Here is a 21377-nt window from a genome sequence, read left to right on the forward strand (position 1 = left end):
AAATACAACTGCAGAACATACAGAAAGAATACAAAATCAAAGAGATATTGTAACTTTTTAAGGACAAAGCTGTTAAAAGCTATTCATGGTTTGGGCATGGTGACACGCACCTGTGATCCCAGTACTCAGGAGGTAGAGGCAGGAAGATCAGGAGTTCAAGGCCAGCTTCAATTACACAGCAAGCTCCCAGCTACAGAAGACCCATCTCAAAACAAAAAACAAAAAACAAAACAAACAAAAACAAAACCAGGAAGAAGAAGAAGAAAAAGGTTAATGTAACGATGCATTATTACCTAAGATGGAGCCTATGAAATGCAGTGGACTTAGAAGTCAGGGAATTGTAGGTAATGGAAAACTGTTCACTCATTGGCTGTTAGTTTATCCTAAGAACAAGGACAGTGAAGGAACTTGGCCGTGAATGGAAGGGGAAGGGAGCAAGCAAAACAGAACGCAAGTCCACGGGTGGCTCCACAGTGATGTCTGTCAGAGTCCTGAGCATGTGGCATGAGTGCATGCATACATTTTCAGCAATTCATTACAAATAGTAACTGCAGAATCCATGTCAGACATTGTCCTAAGGTCTGATGTTTGAGAAGTCAGCAACACAAAAATCACTGCTTATATTTCCAGTGAGAGGAAAGATAACCCACTCCCTCCCCTAGTCTACTCCTTTTCTCCCACATACATATACGTTTGTATAAACAAAATACTGGAATAAGACAGTGAATAAGTCACTGCTGGTGCCTGAGACTGGTTTGCTGATGGAGATCCTAATGCTGAAAAACAAATCAGGCAGGTAATTGTGCTGACCGACCAACCCAACTACTCTCTGCAAAGTCCCAGGCAAGTACAGGCCTGCAGCTCAGAGGGTTAAAACACCCACCCCCAAACAAACCAACAAGGAAACCTCAGTACCTTGAGATAGAGTAGATGAAAGAGCGGAAGAAGAGGTTTTAGAAGGCGAGGAGGGGTCAGTCACTCAGAATTCTAAAACCGAAGGTGGAGATGCTCTGTGCATATTTTAAGTGACATGGAAAGCTAGCAAAGGATTGGAAGCTAATGGTAGGTAGGTACTCAGTAACCAGTTGGCAACTTAGCAGGGTGTGTAGGTGGTGATAAGAGGAACAGTCAACCTCCAGAAAAAAATGCCCTCTTAAAAAGGCACACATCTACTATGCTTAATCGTGGCTCTCTTGTTTATACTGGCTTTATTATAGGCTATATGCACTTCTTCTCTCTCACTCCACCTGTACCATCTGACTGTTCACCTCACATTTATATGATTAATAGAGGCTTATAATTGGTCTGGATGTTTCTTTCTTTGCAGCCTATTTTCAATACACGATGATTCTTCTGGTTTGTTATCACTCCTGTAACAGCTTCTCTTCTCACTCACTAAGTCCTAGAGTCTTACAGTGGGTCACAGCCTTCCTCCCTGTATGCCTTTTGTGTCTTATCGCCTCACTGGCCTCTTCAATGTTCCCTGGACACTCTACACAAACTTTCTTCTGTTGAGAGTTTAATACCATCCACTCCACACTGGGAAAGTTCTCCAGGTACAAAGAGGTCATTATCCTAGTAAGGCCTCCACTTGGTGCTCCCTAATCCCCTTCCCTTTGAAAAACAAGCCCCGGACCCCAAACATGCCGCACCAGATATACTAAATAGTTTACCTTACCTAGCAATCCTCACCTACCCACCAGGCAAGGAGAAAGTTGCGCACTGAGAGGGCCAGTCATATGGTGAGAGTTCAGTCAACAGTGAGTGAAGGCTGAGGTACTACAGGTGTAGAGCACACAGCTCACAGAAAAACTGTTGCATTGTGGGTATTGCTAATAACAGTTTAGATACTTTGGGAAACTATTGGCTTTTATATCCCCAAAAGCAAACCTATAAAAATCATGCCATGAAAGGTTAAAAAACTTGAATATAATAATTAATAATAATGATATTGTTTCCTTGGTGTTTTTCCTACTTCATGTTGAGAGTATGGTACATACTTGGAAAACCAAGAGGGAAATGGTAATGTAGAGAGAAGAGGAACTCAGTCTTCAGTACAAGAGATGAAGAGATACTTCTTAATCAAGATTTGAAAGCATGTTTCATATCGACAGTTGTTATTTTATTTAGAGAATAATCTGAAATACAGCCTCAGTGTTCATTTATTGCTCTGGATGGAGCATAAACATTTGATGTTCATTCAACTGAATAATGTCACTATTTAAAAACTTCCATTATTACTAATAAAAATAGCAGCAGTATTTATATTGTTATGAAATTCTACACTGTTTCACAATAATTAATTAGTAAATGACTTGACAAACGCTATCTACATGCTCTCATTTTAATAAACTAGCATGTACTAGGACGTAATAGAAATGAAATCAGCCTAGATCTTACCTAATTAGAGAAGACTGTATTAGAATACAGTAGCAGAAACCCAATAATGACTTCCACTGGACACGTTTTTATACTAAGATTAAATGAAAATCTTTAAGCTATTTCAAGTATTGGAAATATAAATTTTTGACCCAATACTTATACCTTAGTATTAGTACTACCTTATACATGTCCTTTTTTTCCCCCCTCTCTTCGAGACAGGGTTTTACTTTGTGGTCATGATTGTCCTGGATCTCACTATGTAGACCAGGCTAGCCTCAGGCTTACAGAGATCTGCCTGTCTCTGCCTTCTGAGTACTGGGATTAAAGATGTACACTACCACTCCTGGTCCATTTATTTCTCTATTTTTAGTTAACAGCAAATGTCCAACTTAAAGTAGACTATGTCAGCTGATAAACTCTAGGTTCCAGGTTCTGTCATTTGAGCTGGTATTACTGACAAAGATATAGATGTGAGGGAGTGAATATAGCTTTGTTAAGACTTTCTGGAAGTAAAAAATATATCTAAAGACTTTGACCCAATGGTTACCAAATGAACTATTTATGAAAGCAGGTTGTGTGTGTGTGAGACAGACATTTAAATAATCTATATTGTAGGGTGGTATCTTGGAGATGACTTTACTATCGATAGATAGCAGTAAGAACCTGGTAGACAGCATAACCTGTGAAAGGTCCGTCCCATCTGCTGGCACTGCTGAAGGCTTTTCATGCACCAGTAGCTCAGTAACTATCAGAAGATAAAGCATGAGCCCACCACGCCATGGATTTACTCCTAACGTCTCCTCAAAGTGAAGCCCGATGCAACCATTACAGATGATTTTCTTCTAATGTCACTTTACATAACCCTTTTTCTGCATGAATAGTTAGTGCGGAATGAATGAATGAATGCCATTAAAACAGTTAATCATTATCTGGGACGCTGGCCTTACTCCCTTCACTACTAAGAATCTCCATGACAAAGGCCAAGAGATCAAAATGCCAGCGCTGCCTCAGTGTCCTCGGTCTAACAGTAATTTTTTATGCTAATAAACCTGCTGGGCATCTCCCTCTGTGACCTTGGGCTGCCCTTAGCTAAACTGACTTTGATCCAATGAGGGCTAACATCTAGTTGAAGCTCATTACTATACAGGATATGTAATCAATTTTACTAATTAGAGGGAATTTGCTACTCTTGTGACTGAAAAATGGATTTATTTTTATAATCATACATATGCTCAAAGAACAGACCATATGTTTTTACTTATCAAGCCAGTTTTCATATGAACTATTTAAAAAAGCATATTAAATTGCTAAGGTAAATGTATATTCATCAAATACAACACTGAGAAAAGCAGAGATTAGCTAAAATCTTTCATATGTATACTTCTTAAATTGATGTGATTTTTATATTTGAGAAATACCTTATTAATTCCAAGTATTTACAAATAATTTTACTCTTTCAACAAATTAGTATCAGAACCCCTTCCTTAATACTGATATTTTAAAAACCTAACCCACAAAATCAAATAGGCTTCCTCAAGAAAATGTTATCCCAAACTAAAGGGGCACTCATATTCAAATTCCATTAGCTGCAGTGATCCTCTGGCATGTACTTGATATTTGAGCAAAAAAGGTTTGAATTTAAAATACACTTGTTTACTGGTAGTGATGCTAAGTTTTGTTAGCTCTGTGTTTTCTTTAGCTTATAGCGAGTAGGCATGGAAGAGCAGGTGCTTTCTTTACCCTTTCCTCTGACACTCTTCAGAACACACACACACACACACACACATGTATATATATATATACACATATATACATACACGTATATGTATGTGTATGTATGTGTGTGTGTGTGTGTATATATATATATATATATATATATATATATATATATATATATACTTTTTTAAAAACAGAAATCAAGGTTGAGTTTGTGATGAACAACAGCTGGGACCTCAGGTACTGGCAGCGTGCAGGCTAATGCTTTCTGCTCTTGGTGTCTCTGGAGGGTGTCTCCTCCACCCGTGACCTCAACACCAGGCCTGGGTCTGTCCATCATGGTTTTGGAAAAGGCCTCCTCTTGGTCCATGTTCTGATAAATATTTACAGCATTACTTTTCTTTGAGGAATACTGGGGGAAATTTTTGCCCCAAGCTAAGACAATGCTTCCTTTATGAAGGTTGTAAGCTTTAATTTTTTTCTTACTGAGAAAAACAACTCTACTGCATTCCAGGGGACATTACTATTCTTTGAAGTGCCATATATAATAATATACATATGTTTTTTATGTATTAAAACTATGTCATATACCCAACAGACTCCCAATTCATTGGGTAATTCCTTAATTAGGCAGATTTCTGAAATATGTATTATGTACACAACAGACCGGAACGTCTGTTTTGGCGCATTTTCCAGTCTATCAGGTGATTACATCATTAAGCCACACATGCTACGTAGAAAAATCCTTATGAAAACTCGTAAGAAATGTACAGCACATCATTAGCATGCAGCAGGCATGTATGTTTTTTTGATAGTTTTCTGCTTTTAAAAAAAAAAAAAACCTTCATGAAGTAATTAGTTGAGGTCAGGAAAATATGAGAATGGCCCCAGACACTGGCAAAAATGAAATAAAAAAAAACTGCACTTCTTGTGGCTTAGCTGAGAGTAATTTGCTTTACTGGAAAACAGATTCTTGAACAATGTTAACTTGAATTGCAGCAGAGTGAGTGCTGTTTTATTGATCTGATATTTCCAACATACAGCTAGCTTCCTCCCTCCCTCCCTCTCTCTTAGACATACTTGAGTTTTACAAACCCATGGGTTGAACAGTTGCAAATGTCCATTGGTAAATCCAGGAACTATTCAAGGCCTTGCAGTACCAAATGCTTACGTATTTATGCCTTCATTTAATGTAAGAGTTTATTACATGGGCGTATCGTTTCTTGGTAAGCAAAAAACTGTTAAAGTAAGATGAATATGTATGTTACTGGCATACATTTTAATAGTGTAATTACATATTTACTACATTAAAAAAGCAATAGGCTGTATCTAGAAGACATATATCTAAAGACTAAAATAAAAGCGTAAGTTCCATAAGAGGGAACTACTAAACTGACCACTTTCTAATCTTCCTGTAAACAATACACTAAAAACCCCAACAACACAAACAAAATGAAAAGCTCAGAACTGGAGAACAATGAGCATATGCAAGACAGGAAGGAGCCCAGGGCTGCACTTCCAGATGCTCCCAATCTTCTAGGCTTAAAAAGCATCCCAATTTTCTCTAAAGGTAGCAGCGTTTATTCACTGGCCCATAGCTAATTTTACATGGAATGCAAAAATGTTAGTTTAAGTTTAATTTACCACCCTATTTAAATATTTCCAATGTAGCTCTTCAACTGCAGAGCTATCCCTCCGTCTATTTTAATTTTAAAGTAAGTTAGCATAGGGCTTCCTTCTTAATCCCCAGAGACTACCTACATAGTGACACAGACGCACACATTTATGACGGCAACATAAATGCTCTGCTCTTCTGAAGTAACATTAAGTGAAAATCGTTTCCTGGAAAGATATTATAGGTATCTATATTTTATTTGCCATCTTAAACATATCTGGGTCTTTATGGCCTTATTTTAAAAATGTATTTCCTTTTTATATTTCCTGGTGCAAATGGACTGCATAAATAAGCAATGTGCTATGAGGCTTCAGACCAGCCGATAAAACCTTTCAATTTTCATGCCAGCTTCTTCTTTTGTAATTCAAATCTGCCTGGAAACTGGCAGCTCTGAAAACTGAAACAAGCACTGCCACAAATACCTTGTAATGCTATCGACCTTGTCTGCCCATGCAGTGAGAAAGGGGGTGCGTATGTGTCTGCAGCCATCCAGATAACACAACTCATTTTTTTTGGGGGGGGGGCATGAGGTGGGGATAACAGAAGCCAGCCCCAGACTGCACCAAAAGCAGTCATTACCAGGCAAGCTGGAGAATAAGTCTCTTCAAAATACACAGTGCATTTAAAAACCATATATGAGGCTGAGCCACTGCTGTCATTACCAATTTTAATTTAGCTCCTTCAGTTTGCCAGCCAGATAAACTCTTTAGTGCAGTTTTTTAATCTATTTGCCACATTTATGTTTCAGATTATAGTAATATGGACAGGAGAAGGAATCACTTTTAGAGGAAATAAAGCAATAGATCCGCTTATCGGCAACCATCAGAAAGTTCATTAATCAGCTAGGCTTTGTGCCCTCTAAATTGAAAGGTTAAATAATCCTCTCAGGAATATTTCTCAGCCCCTCCACCAATTGTCCAGAGAGGAGCTGCCATTCATAGCACCCGGGATCAGTGACAGAGTATCTTACCACTGTTTGGACCCCAAACAATGACGGACAAATGGCCTGGTTTACAAAGGAACCTTTTAGTACACAGATGGAAAAGGGCCACAGGCTTTGATGTAGGGGAGGGCTGAGGAGGGTGTAGAGACAGGCTATAAGGGAAGGGACAGAAAAGAATACACACATGTGTAAACTCACAGATATTTTATCTGCAGGTTTATTGGGGTAGACTGTAAGGCATGGAAATCATGTTAAATACATATCTTCCAACCATATGAAATGTTTACATAAACCTCCATTGATAATTACAGATCAGAACCATAGCTCTATTGTATTTATTAGTTAATACAGGGGGACCCAAATAAATTCCAAGCTTTTAATTTTGATTAGAACCCCATATAACTTCCCTCCCAAGCCTGCTTATTCTACTAGAATACTGTTCACAGCTTCAAGGACCTACCTTCATTCAGGGTAGGAAGTAAATGGTCTTTTTTAAAAAAATAAAGTATTGGCCTTTCTTAAATTCTAAAATTTATTTTATATGAGTGGGTGTTTTGCCTGCACTTACGTCTGCATAGTATCTTTCTGATGCTCACAGAAGCCAGAAGAGGATGGATCCCTTGGAAGTGGAGTTACAGACAGCTCTGAGGCACCACGTGGGTGCTGGAAATCAAACCCAGGGCCCGCCAGTGCTCCCAGCTCAGGTCTCTGATTATATAATACACTCTGTCTTAGCTAACCCTGCTTGTCTTAAAATAAGGAACATGGACTAGGAATGCTCTTCCAAGGGTACATACTGCACACACCAAGGAAATGCCTAATTTGATGTTGCCTTTTTTCCGAAACCATACACAGTAGGAAGACTGCGAAGCTCACCCAGGTCTCACGTTATTCTAGTTTGTGACTTGTGACTCTCTCTGGCTCATTTCTGGTATCGGCCATGTGCAGGCACAACTAGTTTTATCTGAAGTGCAAATCCCTGGTATATTATTTGGTTTCCTTTCTTGTCTTATTAAAAAGATCCCTCTCTTCCTTGTATAAAGCACTATAATTACTGTGAACTGTTTGATTTCATATTATTCTCATTATAAAGATTTACATAATTTGCTTACAGTAACTAGTCATAGAACATTTAAAGTTATCTGTTAAAATTATGCACATAATAGCATAATTCAGGTATTTTAGAGTGATGTCATTACTTACCCCCCCACTCCCTTTCTTGCTTCTTTGCTTCCTTTAATGGTGGAGATTAAAGCCAGTCTAAACGTGCACTGCATTTTTATTATGAAATGTACTTTACTTTGTCATTTTTATAGGAAAGGAAGTAACTTAAATCTTTTGTGATATAATCTTAAATGTTTATGCTGGTGTTAAGGTAAATCAAATTAAGAAAATAACTTGTTGCAGTACTTAATTAAGAGTTACTCACCTAAACCGGGCGTGGTGGCGCACGCCTGTAATCTCAGCACTCATGAAGCTGAGGCAGGAGGATCTCGAGTTCCAGGCCAGCTTGGGCAATATAGCGATTCCAGGCCAGCCCGGGCTACATAGCAAGACCCTGTCTTGGGAAAAAAAGAAAAAAAAAAAGAAGTTACTCACCTACATTTTTTGAAACAAGTAAGACAAGTATAAATAGTAAGAAAAGAAGAACGCTGTATTTAACTTCAGTAACTGTAAGGAGGAAACATTGTTAGGAGGCTACAAGAGGTCATTACAACCTCACCTTGAGCAGGGACATTGCCCAGCGCACCTCTTGTGCAGGTGCCCACGGGCTTGCGCTGGCAGTGCTTACCTGGTGTAACCTGCTGTATGAGGAGCTGTGAGGCACTGCACTGTTACCATCTCACTGCATACTCACGAGTCCTGTGGGCACTACCACTCATTTTCAGATACACAACTAAGGCTCTTCTGAGTTAAACATTTTAACCACAACCTCTGTGCACATACTACACAAAGGAATCAAACTTGAAACCAGAGCACGGCCTTAAGTTGGCATTCTTTTCCTTATATTGTAATACAGAACATTAACTCATTGGCAAGCCTGCCCTTCTGTCCAAATTTCAAAGCATATTTTTCTTAAAAAAAAAAAAAAAGAAAAAGTATATAACTATAAAACAAAAGAAATGTTATAGATCTAAGACATAAAAAAATGGAGACTTATATTTCATAAATGAAATTAAAGCACAGCCCCAAACTTAGTGCTCCTGACTGCAAATATCTACATACAAGCATACTCCTATGAAGGCATTTAGCTGGGAATGGTAGTCTATGCCTGTAATCCTAGCTCTTTGGAGGCTGAAGCAAGACACCAGTAATCCAAGGTCAGCCCAGACTTGCCTCATAAAAGGAAACCAATATGCAAAAACCTCAGGTGGGTATTTATAAGATCAGACATTACAAAATTATAAAGACGGATTTATATCTAGTAGATTCAGTTACATTTGTGTGCATGTATACAGCATAGCATATATGATGTATACACACATACAGAGTTTTTAAAACAAGCAATGAGAATAAGGCTGGGCATGGTAGTTTATGCCTGCAAGCCCAGCAGTAGGAGGCTGAGGGGAGGAACTACCTGTCTCAAAACAAAAGATTCTGGTAGCCTTACTAGTAATTGATGAATGTGTTTGTATGTATGAATTATTTTCACCAATAGATTTCTGACCTCTCACATTAAAATAATTCTTATTTCTGAAAAAGAATCAATTCATATGTTGGAAACCCAGCTAAAGTGAATGTATAACTTAATCTCAAATACATTTATGTGTGTATGCATGCATGCATACACATATGTATATTTGGATTACATAATAGCTATTCAAGCTTTCTTTTAATTGTTCAATGCCTTCCAAACTTTGTAGCATTTTTCTTCATGTAAATTACTAATATTACTGAAAGGCCAATTCTCAAACAGCTTGAAGAAATATTTGCAGATGTACAAGTCTACATATAACTCTCTTGACTTTCTAATATATGAAGGAGCTAAACTATCAATGAATTTCAAGTCTAAGTCAGGTCAATCTCTTAAGTAATTCATAGATTTCTAGTCACTTAAATGAGAGTAGTTTTTGAAATCTTAGTGCCAGCTTAACTTGTTAATTACAGAAGCATGCGTAATGTCAAAACCCAGCTCTGGCTCAGACACTGCTCATGGAAAGAGGCCTTCATCAAATGACTGAGCTGACTTCTAAGACTATATTGATCCTAACTGTAATTAGCTAGTGCAAATGACACTGGTTTTGTATACCCTATTTACATTTATTGCTGCATTAAAATATCCAGAAAAGCATACAACAGAGTCAAGTTACTTAGAATGCACTTTAAGGAATGGCATAAGCCCCCTATTTATCTAACATATGAAAAATGTGCTAAAATTACACTGCATTTTATTCTTCTGTTCTGATGTGTAGGTAATCTTACAAAATTGGAATGGCTAAACATTTCAGATGTGAAAACTGTAATTTCTGGTATTAGATAGTATCTGGTGGTCAACTAGAAGTCTGAGAAAATTTAGTTTAAGTGTTTTATTTAATTATATTCATTTTCACTTAAAATGGAATTCTTTCAAAGTACAGAGTCACTAGTAAAAAGGGATACAATTTTCTCTGGGATGACATGACTAATATATATGTTTCTAAAGAGGAAAAAACAAAAAAAATTCAAAGTGTACCATATTTTAAAATGTAAACACCTAGAAATGGAATTTAACTGCTACATATTTAATTATTAATCACTTTTCCCTATAACGAATAAATGTAGTTCATTTGTAACTAAAAATGAACACAACAGGGGCGGAGGGGGGAAAGGATAATAAAATGTCTAAATGTAACTTTCTACCTTTCTGTTATTCTCAGGAAAAAGATTAGAAAATTAATGACTATAAGAATTTCTTTCAAATTTAAAGCAGAACTCAAACTAGAAGTTCATTTAGTGACGATGTAAATCCTGAGTGTGCTGGTCATTCTCTCCAGCCAGTATGAGAGAGGTAAAAAGCAGAGAGACCTATGAAGACAGAAGTTACCAACTATAGGAGATCTTCAGATTAAACTAACTTACTATTGAACAGTGATCCTATCTAACATGGGAGCTGCTGTTGAGGTGAGCACAGATGTCCAGAAGGTGGGAAAGCACGGGCTTGGCTTCCTAAGTCATCCACAAGTTGCACAGGTGATGCACACTTCCGCTTTCACTACCTCACATGCTTATATCTACATCAGGACCATCGCCAGGAAGCCTTGATAGTATTCAAATATATTTATACAAGTATAAGCCTATAGAAAAAATACCATATTGATTTCCTGTCCAGGCCAAATTACTTTTGAATTAGAATATTAAAAATCATATATGCTAAAAAATTTCTGAAAGGATAACTCATATTCCTTCAAAAGAAAATTTCCATATTATATGCACATGTACATGGCCTGAAGAAACATGAAAGGAAAAATAACATACAACTTCTATACTTTTCAACTTTCTTTTATAGAAAGCACTTTAGCAAACTGCTTTTTGGTGATTTGGCAAATTATATTTATTTTAAAATGAATTTCATTTATTGAGATTTATAATTCCAGGTTTCACCCTCTTTGAAAGTGTATTTTCTTATTGATTCCAAGGATTAATTCTGGCATGTAAGTGAATTACTATAAAACATCAGTAAATTTAATTCTTTGAATCTATCATTTTGACATTAAGGGAAGGACAAATACTAAACTATTTTAGATAAAATTTCCATGTGAAAAATCTTCAAAAATGATGTCATGTTAATGTTCAAATATATTTCTTATTATTATAGAAGTCATTAATGCTAATTAAAAAAATCTCATTTGTGCTTGGGGTATACTCAGTGGCAGAGCACATAGTTAGCAAACATAACGCCCTGCGTTTAGACCCAGCACCAAAAACCAACCAACCAAATCATGTTTTTCAGATACTAAGCAACTTGAAAAAGAAATAAAGCTTTACTTCCGAGTCCTGTAAGAGAACTACATCCTCACGTACTGCAAACAAGGTGTGTGTGCTCTCAGTCGTCACATCACAGCACATTAGCTTTAGCAGTTTCAGGGTTTAAGGGATTTTAAAGACAGCTGAATCTTTGAAATTTAACAGCTCTAGTGTCTTAATAGCAACATAACAATCACAGCACTGACCCAGCAGCAGAGGAAAATGCCTATGAGTTATGAGTGTTCTTGGTTCTGGGAGTTGGCAATGTGGATTGCACTATCAAATGAATTTATAAAAATGTTGTTTATGATAGTTTCTGTCAGGCCCTTAAAGATGGTACAACATTTTTGTTTTTTAATTGTGAAAATGAGGCAGGCCTCACCCTATTTTGGAATATATAATTCTAATGATAATGCCCAATCAATGCTCTTTTCTTAAATATACGCCTGGGCTGTTTCCCTCCCTCCCACGTGCAGACACACACAGGAAAGATGAGGAGACTCCTCAGGTGAGCAGCATGTGGATGGCGCTCGCACGTTTGGCAGGTCTGCTTGGGGAGCTGACAAAGCCACCCAAGACTCCAAATGCATGCCCGTAACACATTAAAAACATGAATAAAAAAATGTCTCCATTGTTGGTAACTTTAAAAAACTTTTTTTTTTTTTTTTTTTTTTTTTAAAGAAAAGCATGGGATGTTATATTTACCCTGCCTTCCACCTCAATCCCAAGAGGAAAGGCATTTGAATGGCTGTAGCTTTGGCACCTATCTCCTGCTCTTCTCTTCTGGACTGTCAAACAGTCGTTCTGAGGTTAGCTTTAGGCACACTCTGTGGCATAAAGCATAGAACTTTTTAGATGATAAGATTCTGATCTGCTGTAAAATCATTCTGTGCAAACTCAGCAGTGTACTTGTAGGCTGACGTTCCCAGGGAAGGAGAGAGCGTGGGACGGGAAGCAAATGGAGCACTTGAACTGCAGTCTGGAAAACTCCGCTATTCAGCGGGTTCAGGGTTGTACTCCTGACTGCTAGTCAACACTGACCAGAAAGGAAGACAAGGAAATGTATTTTTCTTCTCTCCCCTAGTTAATAAAAATTTCCATTTTTGAGGTGTAAATTCTAAGCATTCCAAACATTATGACCAAACATATAAAACTTAACCCTCATATAAAAATTATATCCTCTTCCATATTCTGAAATTTTTAGCTAAACTAAGAAGTAGTAAGGTTGTAATGCATTTTAAATACATTAAAAAACAAGCACAAAATTAAACATAATAGGTGCATTAATCTTTTTGGTTCTTACTATGTACAGCTTTTGAATGGCAATCTTCTGATTACTTCTTAAGTAAACACGGTAAGAGTGTCTAATGCATGTTAAGTCATAGTTTCTATCAGAGAAAAGTGCTCTGGACTATAGAACTCTGCTGGCGCCATGTCAGCCTAGTGCTTCTACTATGACATAAGAAATGAGGGATGGAGAAGGGGCTTTCTTTTTTCACAGGGAAATAATCTACAAGGAACTATGTGAATGAAGAAAAAGACAATGCTTTGCTAAAAATCTGAAAGCAGAAGTTACAATGTAAAGAATAGGGTTATATGATTAAAACATGTAAAAACTTTAACTTTTTGAGGAAGTAAAAGGGTTAGCTATTTGGAGGAAATTACATAATTGTTAATTTTCCCGCCTCATGTTTGTCTTCAGATCAGCAAAGATATCAAAAGGCTTGCTTTTTCTCTTTTTTTTTTAAAAAAGGAAGTATAGGTAATTTTTAAATAAATTTTCTCACATATGTCTCCAGATCAACAAAGACATCAAAAGGTACAATTTTTTTTTTTAAATTAGTCATCGAAATGGATAAAGAAAAGCAGTAAAGCACATGCTGTGCTGGGAGTGTGCTTTATTTAGAGTCTCAGTATCATTGTGTGTCTTTTGAAATGATGGCTTTGCCTTTTATTAATGCATTCAAGTCAAGTTTGTTTAAAAGCTCTTTATTTAGATATAATCTATTAGAAACCTCATTTAACCATTGATATTACTGAAAATAATGAAAACTTCTCTTTTGAAATCTTATTTCACAATATTGTAAGGAAAAATTGAAAATTCCTAAGTCTATGTTACTTATCTTCATCTTTCTTGCATGTTTATAAGAGAGGGGCTTCCTAGACCCAATTTTGTAGCTGCTTAAAGTGTACTTGTTCTGGAAATGATCCTCCAGATCTTATCAGTTGGGAATCAGGCACAGCAAGTGAAAAGCACTCAAATGTCAACAGTTCCAAACACGAGTTCTAAAAGAAATGTAACCCCCAAAGTCCAGTTCATGTGGAGTTAGCAATAGAGACTTTGTGGTTAGAAGAGAAAGGAATGTATCACAGTGATCTCTCAACACTTTATAGCCTTAAGCAGGCTGGCTGAAATGAGCACATAAGAGGCAATTCAAACTTCCTTCCTTCTGTGGCCACTGCTGTGACTGATGCCACTGTTCACATGTGAGGGCTACTCTGAGTCAATAGATGGCAGTCCATCGCCTAGTAAAAGGGCTGAAGATGGCTAAAATCAGCATGCAGTGTGCTTTCACTCAATATTTAATACTACTTAATTACAGGCATTCAAATATTGTCCACATACTGATAAGGCAATTTAAATAATTGGAAAATGATTATATTTTAGATGGACTGATAAAAGTATTTACACATTTATAAGCACACTATTGTTATAGTTATTCTTGCATAATAATTCACTGTTAATTAAAACCTGGTAGTTGTGAATTACAATGATTACTTCAACATTTTCTGAAAGAAAATCAACCAGGTTTCCATATAAAGAAAATTTCAAATTGAATTTGTTATTCTTACAGATAGAATATATTATATTCTAATAAAGATGAATTTATTTTGTTTTCATTTTTAAAGATCTCTATTCTTTTTACAATTTGTTTCTGAAAAGCTAAAAAAAATACTCAACAAACCTTTTAACCTTCTGTTACATTTGAAGCTAATTTTTATCATTCAATAACAGTCACATAAAAATTCTTTAAATTAGTGGAAAAGCTAAAAGAAATACAAAGTCAAATTTATGATGATATTACTTAATAAAAGTAACGAGTACTGCCACACCATTATACAGAGACTCTGAGACCTTGAGAGATACAAGAATGATTCTGTTCTTATCAGGTTTAGGCTATAAGGGCTTTAACATTATTGTGTTACCAAAGAGCTGCTACAATGCCAAAATATAATCCACTGACAGCATTTGTCACATATATGTATACAATATATAGACATGTATATAACTTTTATTTAATATAACACTAAAGTTTTAGATAACCCTGCAGATTTACTACTATCCCTTGCACTGTGGCCCGGGCAGACAATGGTAGATGAGTCTGCCTGTTGGCTCACTTTATATCTCTGTACGAGGAAAGCAGTATAAAGATATGTTTTAAAAAAACTGCCTTTTCTCTTTTCTGAACTGTATCATACAAAATCTTTTATATATTAAACTTCAACAACTATTAACTATATTATGCTATATGACTGTATAATTAAAAGAAATGGTCTCTCAGTACTATTTAATACATTAAGAATGTATTAAATAGTAAGACAATATTGAATTACTGACATTATTGAAACTGGAAAGTCAACGTGAGCTGACTTTATACTGAGAATTAATCAAACGGATTATACATCAATAGTTATTTTCTGCTTTCACTAAGACTAAAATCATAATAAATCAGAATTGAATAATAAACCAGAAATTGACTATTAAATATATATGTCTAAAATTCAAACAAGTATGGACTTTTAAGGATAGAGTTGAATTGTCCTATATGAAAGGTACACTAAGCTTTTTGTAGCTTCATTTAAGAATGTATTTCAGTAAAAGCAGAAAGAGATAATGCATGATATTGTGGGCTGTATGCTTATGGACTGTGGTAACACAGTGTTCTAAAGACACAGGGTTATTTCACTGCTTTATAGCCTCTAAAATACTTTCCCCCTCTAATTTAGTGAATATAATCTAAGCCTGACGGTATCATGATAGAATCATTTAATGACATGAGTAATAAAAATCAGCTGAAATCTTTTAAAAACAGGAAAATAAAGAGCAGGCAGTGGGCAGGAGAAAGGGATAGGTGCATTATTGCTTTCTCAGTACAAATTCTCCAGATGTTTATTATCTTGCTGCAGAAGATGCTTGTCTATATTTTATGGTCAGCAGTTCAGAGAAGGGTAAATAGGCTGGGTCTTGGGGAAAATAAAAAGGTGTTTTTACTCACCGTTAGGTGATACTGCCTCCAGATTTCTGGGCAAGCCTGGAAAATAAAAATATTGATCAGCTGGGAGCATGAAACAAGGTACTTTACAGCCTGTTGGTTTTGGCATAACCCAGCATCCACCGGTGTCGGTCACAGGAAAATAAGAAGCTTAACAGAAAGGGTCTGCATTTCAGCTTCAAAAACCTGGCTAGACGGTTTAATTGAATTTTACACTGCTTTAACACACTCCCTGCCATTGTCAGGAAGCCAGTTACAAAGTTTTCCTCTCTTTCTTCACAGGTTAGAAGTTTGGGGACTATGGTATGATGCTGGGCCATAACTCAGTTAAACTGGTAAATCAAGAGCAGTGGTCTAGATCTGTAAGACTAGCCTAGAGTGTCTTTTAAAAGAGCACCACTTTTAAGATGCTTTAACTGTGCAGTGTACTTATCTGTAATGTCTGTTGGTGCTAACTGAAAACTTAATGAAAAAGAGAATAAAAAAAGAAAGCCAAGCCAAACCAAAGCAAAATCCCTAAAATCTATAGCCTTTTTCTTATACATCAACATTTTACATGTTCATATTATCGAGAAATAATCTAAAAACAAAACAATGAAACCTCAAAAAAATCTGTTCAAGATGAACTTACTGAAATCAGAACAGATAACAAAACACTCAGCACCAGGGACAGACACCAGCAAGAGGCCCTTTTCCTGAGTCCCACACTGGTCTCTGCCAGAGGAAACTGTCTCTAGCAGCACTGTTTCGTTCACCAGCTGACCATCCTTACAGAAAAAGAATGTTATAACAGTAACTATGAACAGCAAAATCTCTACTGAAAATACCACATAAGTAGTTAGACCAAAGACATATAACTCAGGTGAAAAACCACACATTATATACTTTAAGCTTAACTAGCCTGTGCAATTTTCTATAGAAAAGCATGTAAATTAAAATGTCCAGTGGTCTTCTCCCCAGTTTTAATGGCATATTCATAAAATATATAGTGTCTGAAAAACCCATTACTTATGTCAATGATTTCTGTATTAGTAACACTAACTGAAAGAAAAATACTTTTATAAAACTAAAAGTTGCTTCAGGAGGCAAAGACAGTGTCAGTACTACATAAAGAATAGCTGCAGAGTGCTTGGTTCTCAGGTTCCTAAGGATGACGCACTCAAACACACTTACATACAAAACTTAATGTACGATAGATATAGCTTCAAGTACTCACTTCCTGCCTTCTGGCATAAACCTTTTGCTATGTACATATAATTTGAGTTTGATTACTATAGAGATAGCAAGCAGTTATTTATACATTAGTTATGGATAGTTCTTGATTACCACAGTATCCTCAGAATAATACGGTTGAAAAATCACAATCACTGAGTTGTCATAGACTGGCAGAATGCCACTCTACCATGTGACCTTTTCTGGTATAGTAGCAATTTAGTAATAAAAAAAAGAATTCCTTGGTTTTTGAACAATCATCTGATTGCCCTGTACAGGGAGATGATGACTGATATGGGAGTGGATGATATGGAACCTCTTCTCTTTTATTAGATAACAGTACTACAATTAAAGACATCTAGCTATTATGGAAGTACTTTTATTAACATTCCTATGTATAGATTCATTTTAGTATTTTGTACATAATGCTATGTAAGGTTAGAAAAAAAGACTTCAAAGCAGAGGTCATTGGAGAGCATACATGTTAATTCTAAATACAAAATGTAGCTGCAATCATTAATCAAAATTTAAAATCCTATTTTTCCTACATGCTAAACTTTGGTGACTCCTTCTTTTTAACACTCCTTAGTATTGTGCACAGAGATATTTTAAAAATTCTCAGCAAGCAGAATGGCTAAGCATGGAAAATTTAGATAGAATAAACTTCTAAAGAAAGAAGCTAACTACTGCAAGTGAAAACTTGGTCTGATTAAAACATTTAGACGGAATGGGTGGTCAGCTGAAGTGAAACACACACAGCATCATCATGCAGTTGCACTACTACTGGCCTGCGGCTCCCACCTTCCTGGCATTTAGGTGGATGAACACCAGAACACACACAGCGCACTCGTACATCTGTTTCGGCAATGTGGTCCGCTGCTTGCCAACTTTTGCCCAACTAGTTTTCCTGTCTATTGTACTTTGGATAATAAACATACATGAATAACTGAGTGTTATTATTCATAACATTCAAAGATGAATCAACATACTTTGCCATGCCAGATGAACTGAGAGTTTATATTGTGCATTTCGAACCATATTGAATTTTATCAGGTGCTAATTATTGTTTTATGAGAACAACGGCTTAGTGCATCTGTTGTTTAATTCCCACTTCCCTATTCTCAAATGCGTACATCAAAGAAAATAAAACACTCAATCTTAAACAGCCCCTGACAGCAGACCAAGACTCAAGTGCTCAACAGACAAGGCCCTTGCCACCAGTTCTCATATTTCCACAACAATGAACAAACACAAAACAACGCTAAGCGGCCTTTCCTCCTCCTCAGCTCCCCTTGGCCAGTTGTCTGCCTTGTACGGAGAGAGCCCTTGAACGCAGCCCTGCTGGGAACACAGCACAGGAGAAAGGATTAGCCTTACTAACATGCTAGCATTTGCAAAAGGGAAGAAAAAAAACCCCAGTACTGTATTTGGTATATGAATAACCAAAATGTATGAGCTGACAAGAGACCAGGACAGGCCTGTGGCTCCCCGGGAGAAAATGTAGCTGTGATGAGTGACAGGGCTTTCAGGAAATATGTTCACAATCACAGACAGTGAAGGCCATGACCTAGATCGTTTAAGAGCTTGTCTTGTCAAATTATCAAAAGCTTCTTCCTCTCTGAATAAAGAGTGACATAAGTGAGTGTCAGGAAGCTGCAGGCTGACAAGCCAAGCATACAATAACAGAATGCACGTCACATACATGCTCAACACCGCCACTGCTAGCGGCAAATCTTAATGAGAGCGCGGCCAGCCCAGGAGACTTGGGTCCCTGCTGGCACAGCTACTCATCTCACAAAAATCCTTCAGCTCCAAGTCAGTTAGGCTCTGACACGACAACTACAATTACGAAACACAACTTTTTAACAGAATCCTCTGGTGCTTTGTCAAAGCCTCTGCTGTTAAGAGCTGGCCCCTTAAGTCACTGCAGCAAAACAAAAGATTTAATAAAACAAGCAATGCTCATCAATGCTGAATAACTTAAATAGAAAAAAAATAAAGAGAATAATTTTGTTTAAAATTTGTTGACTGAGAAGTAATGGCAAGAAAAATAATGCCATCTCTGGATTGACTGTGAGTGTGAGTCTCCCCACACACTGATGCTGTTCTTCCATTACAAGGGACAACCCTACACTGAAGCCTGGTCAGCAGGCTCTTCATACAAAGACTCTCAAGTCATCCAACTGTCCAAACACTTGGCTAACCACCGTGTATGCATATTTATGTGAGCTGGAGTTTATCTTAGGAGGGAAGAAAATTAAGAGAATATTCTAACATTTACCTTAAACCAAAATTCTACATAAAGACAGCTCTACGGTCTAACATTACAGAAATCTACAATTAAAATTCAAAATGTTTTAAGATTGTTTACTATATTTCTACTGTGCATAAAAATGGCTATTCTTGGTAAGGAGATAAATACATAAACACAAATAGGTTTAGACATATATTCAACACCTATAGTGTGGCAATGTATACAGAATCTATATATTTTTCAGCAATAAGTATGAAAATCCATTCACTGATCACTATCTCAAAGCTGCTTCCAAAATGAACTAGACTCCATAAAACTAACTTTTGATTTAAGGTCAAATTTTCGTCAGTTTTTATACTCAAAATCCTCTATAATCAGGAAAACTAACAAGTTGTTTTTTTTTTTTTTTGCAGAAAATATTCTCCTTTTTTGTATTCTCCTAAGTTAAGTGTAGTTATAAGGGCATAAAGTTTGTTAAATTATATTTCAGTTTTATTGGAAATGCAATTGTCCTATTTTACAGAAAAATATTTAAAATTGATCACAAAAGACCCTCAATATACGCACATACACTCAGTTCTCTTAAGTAACATTTTCTTTAGAAAAAGAGTTTTTTAATAAGGAATCACAATGTCTGGAGATACTCTGATTCTAGATGACTGTTTATTTTACAAAGAGCTGCTGATTCTCTGACACCGCTTTTAGCTAAGGGATATCAAAGTCAAACAATAGGAGAAAAGGAAGACAATGAGTCATGCTAGCACAACAGCTAACATTAGATATGCAGAACCAAAGAAAAGGCTGGGTTCAAATCCTGGCCCTGCTACTTACTGTCCTAGGCAAATTACACACTGCTGTGCCTCGGCTTTTGTAGGTATGAAACAGGGCTCCCTGAACTCTCTCAATGTGCTGCTGTGATGGTCAGAGCTGAGAAGATTGATTCTTTAGAACAAAGCCTGCTAAATAGCAAGGCTCAACTGTTATTAGCCATGACTACAGGCACATGAGAGTGGCTCTCTATACTCTATCAAAGCTCTATGGTCATGGACAAACGGACATCACTGAGGTAGCTGAGACTCCATCGGAGAGTGGCTGAGCTTGGTAGGAAAGCAAAGACCCCCAGAAACAAATGTGAAAGGAAAGGACAGACGACATCTCATTTAGATAGCGCTGCTTCTGACTCCCTTCTTCATGGGGGTCGGGGAGAGACCGGAACCATCAGCACTTAAGTTATCCATTTAGTTTTACATTCAGATGAGATCTACTTAATGTTTTTAGTTGTTTACAATCATAGAAAAGGATACTGGATCAGACTGTATTTTACAGTTAACTTCTGACTACAAAACTTTTAAGCTATTTTGGCCATTGATGATCCACTCTACTCTCAAAGCGACTTGTTTACTCAAACTCAGGTCAGTTCTGAGCGACTTGTTTACTCAAACTCAGGTCAATGTCTAAATTATAATGGGCACAGCGTTTTTTCCCAGCATTTCCTTTTTAACAGTTACCAGAGATTTCCTTCCAGGAAACTCTCTCTTGAAGGAGAGAAATTTGGAAGGTAAATGGAATGTTATTCCTATGCACCCCAGCTTGGACTTGAAGCGGTGATCCTGCTCTTAGCTTCCTGGATGCTGCAATTACATGTGCCAAGAACCTCCATTTCTGTTCTGTTCTTTTTTTTTCCCCCTAAAGATTTATTTATTATTATATGTAAGTACACGGTAGCTATCTTCAGACACTCCAGAAGAGGGCGTCAGATCTCATTCAGATGGTTGTGAACCACCATGTGGTTGCTGGGATTTGAACTCAGGACCTTCGGAAGTGCAGTGAGAGCTCTTAACCACTGAGCCATCTCTCCAGCTCCCCTTCTTTTCTTTTAAACATTTTTTTTTTTTACATTACATGCATTGTGCACTGTTTATAGCTGGTGCCTGATGCCTTCTGTAGCTGCAGTTATAGACGTTTTGAGCCACCATG

General features: G+C 36.8%; 1 protein-coding gene across 4 annotated transcripts in view; it reads right to left on the reverse strand.

The window, feature by feature from the left end:
- Positions 1-21377, reverse strand: part of Zcchc7 (zinc finger CCHC-type containing 7) — a 171096-nt gene that overhangs the window by 7775 nt on the left and 141944 nt on the right. For all 4 annotated transcript variants that reach the window (XR_015047389.1, XM_021160513.3, XM_021160514.3 and 1 more), the window contains exon 6: positions 15938-15973. Coding sequence is in view for 3 of the 4 variants with exons in the window: in XM_021160513.3 (XP_021016172.1) it covers positions 15938-15973 (36 nt within the window). In the remaining variant the exon portion in view is untranslated. The remainder of the gene's footprint in view (positions 1-15937; positions 15974-21377) is intronic.

The sequence above is a fragment of the Mus caroli genome, unplaced genomic scaffold, assembly GCF_978045245.1.
Source record: "Mus caroli unplaced genomic scaffold, Mus_caroli_1 scaffold_6, whole genome shotgun sequence".
Lineage (NCBI taxonomy): Eukaryota > Metazoa > Chordata > Mammalia > Rodentia > Muridae > Mus > Mus caroli.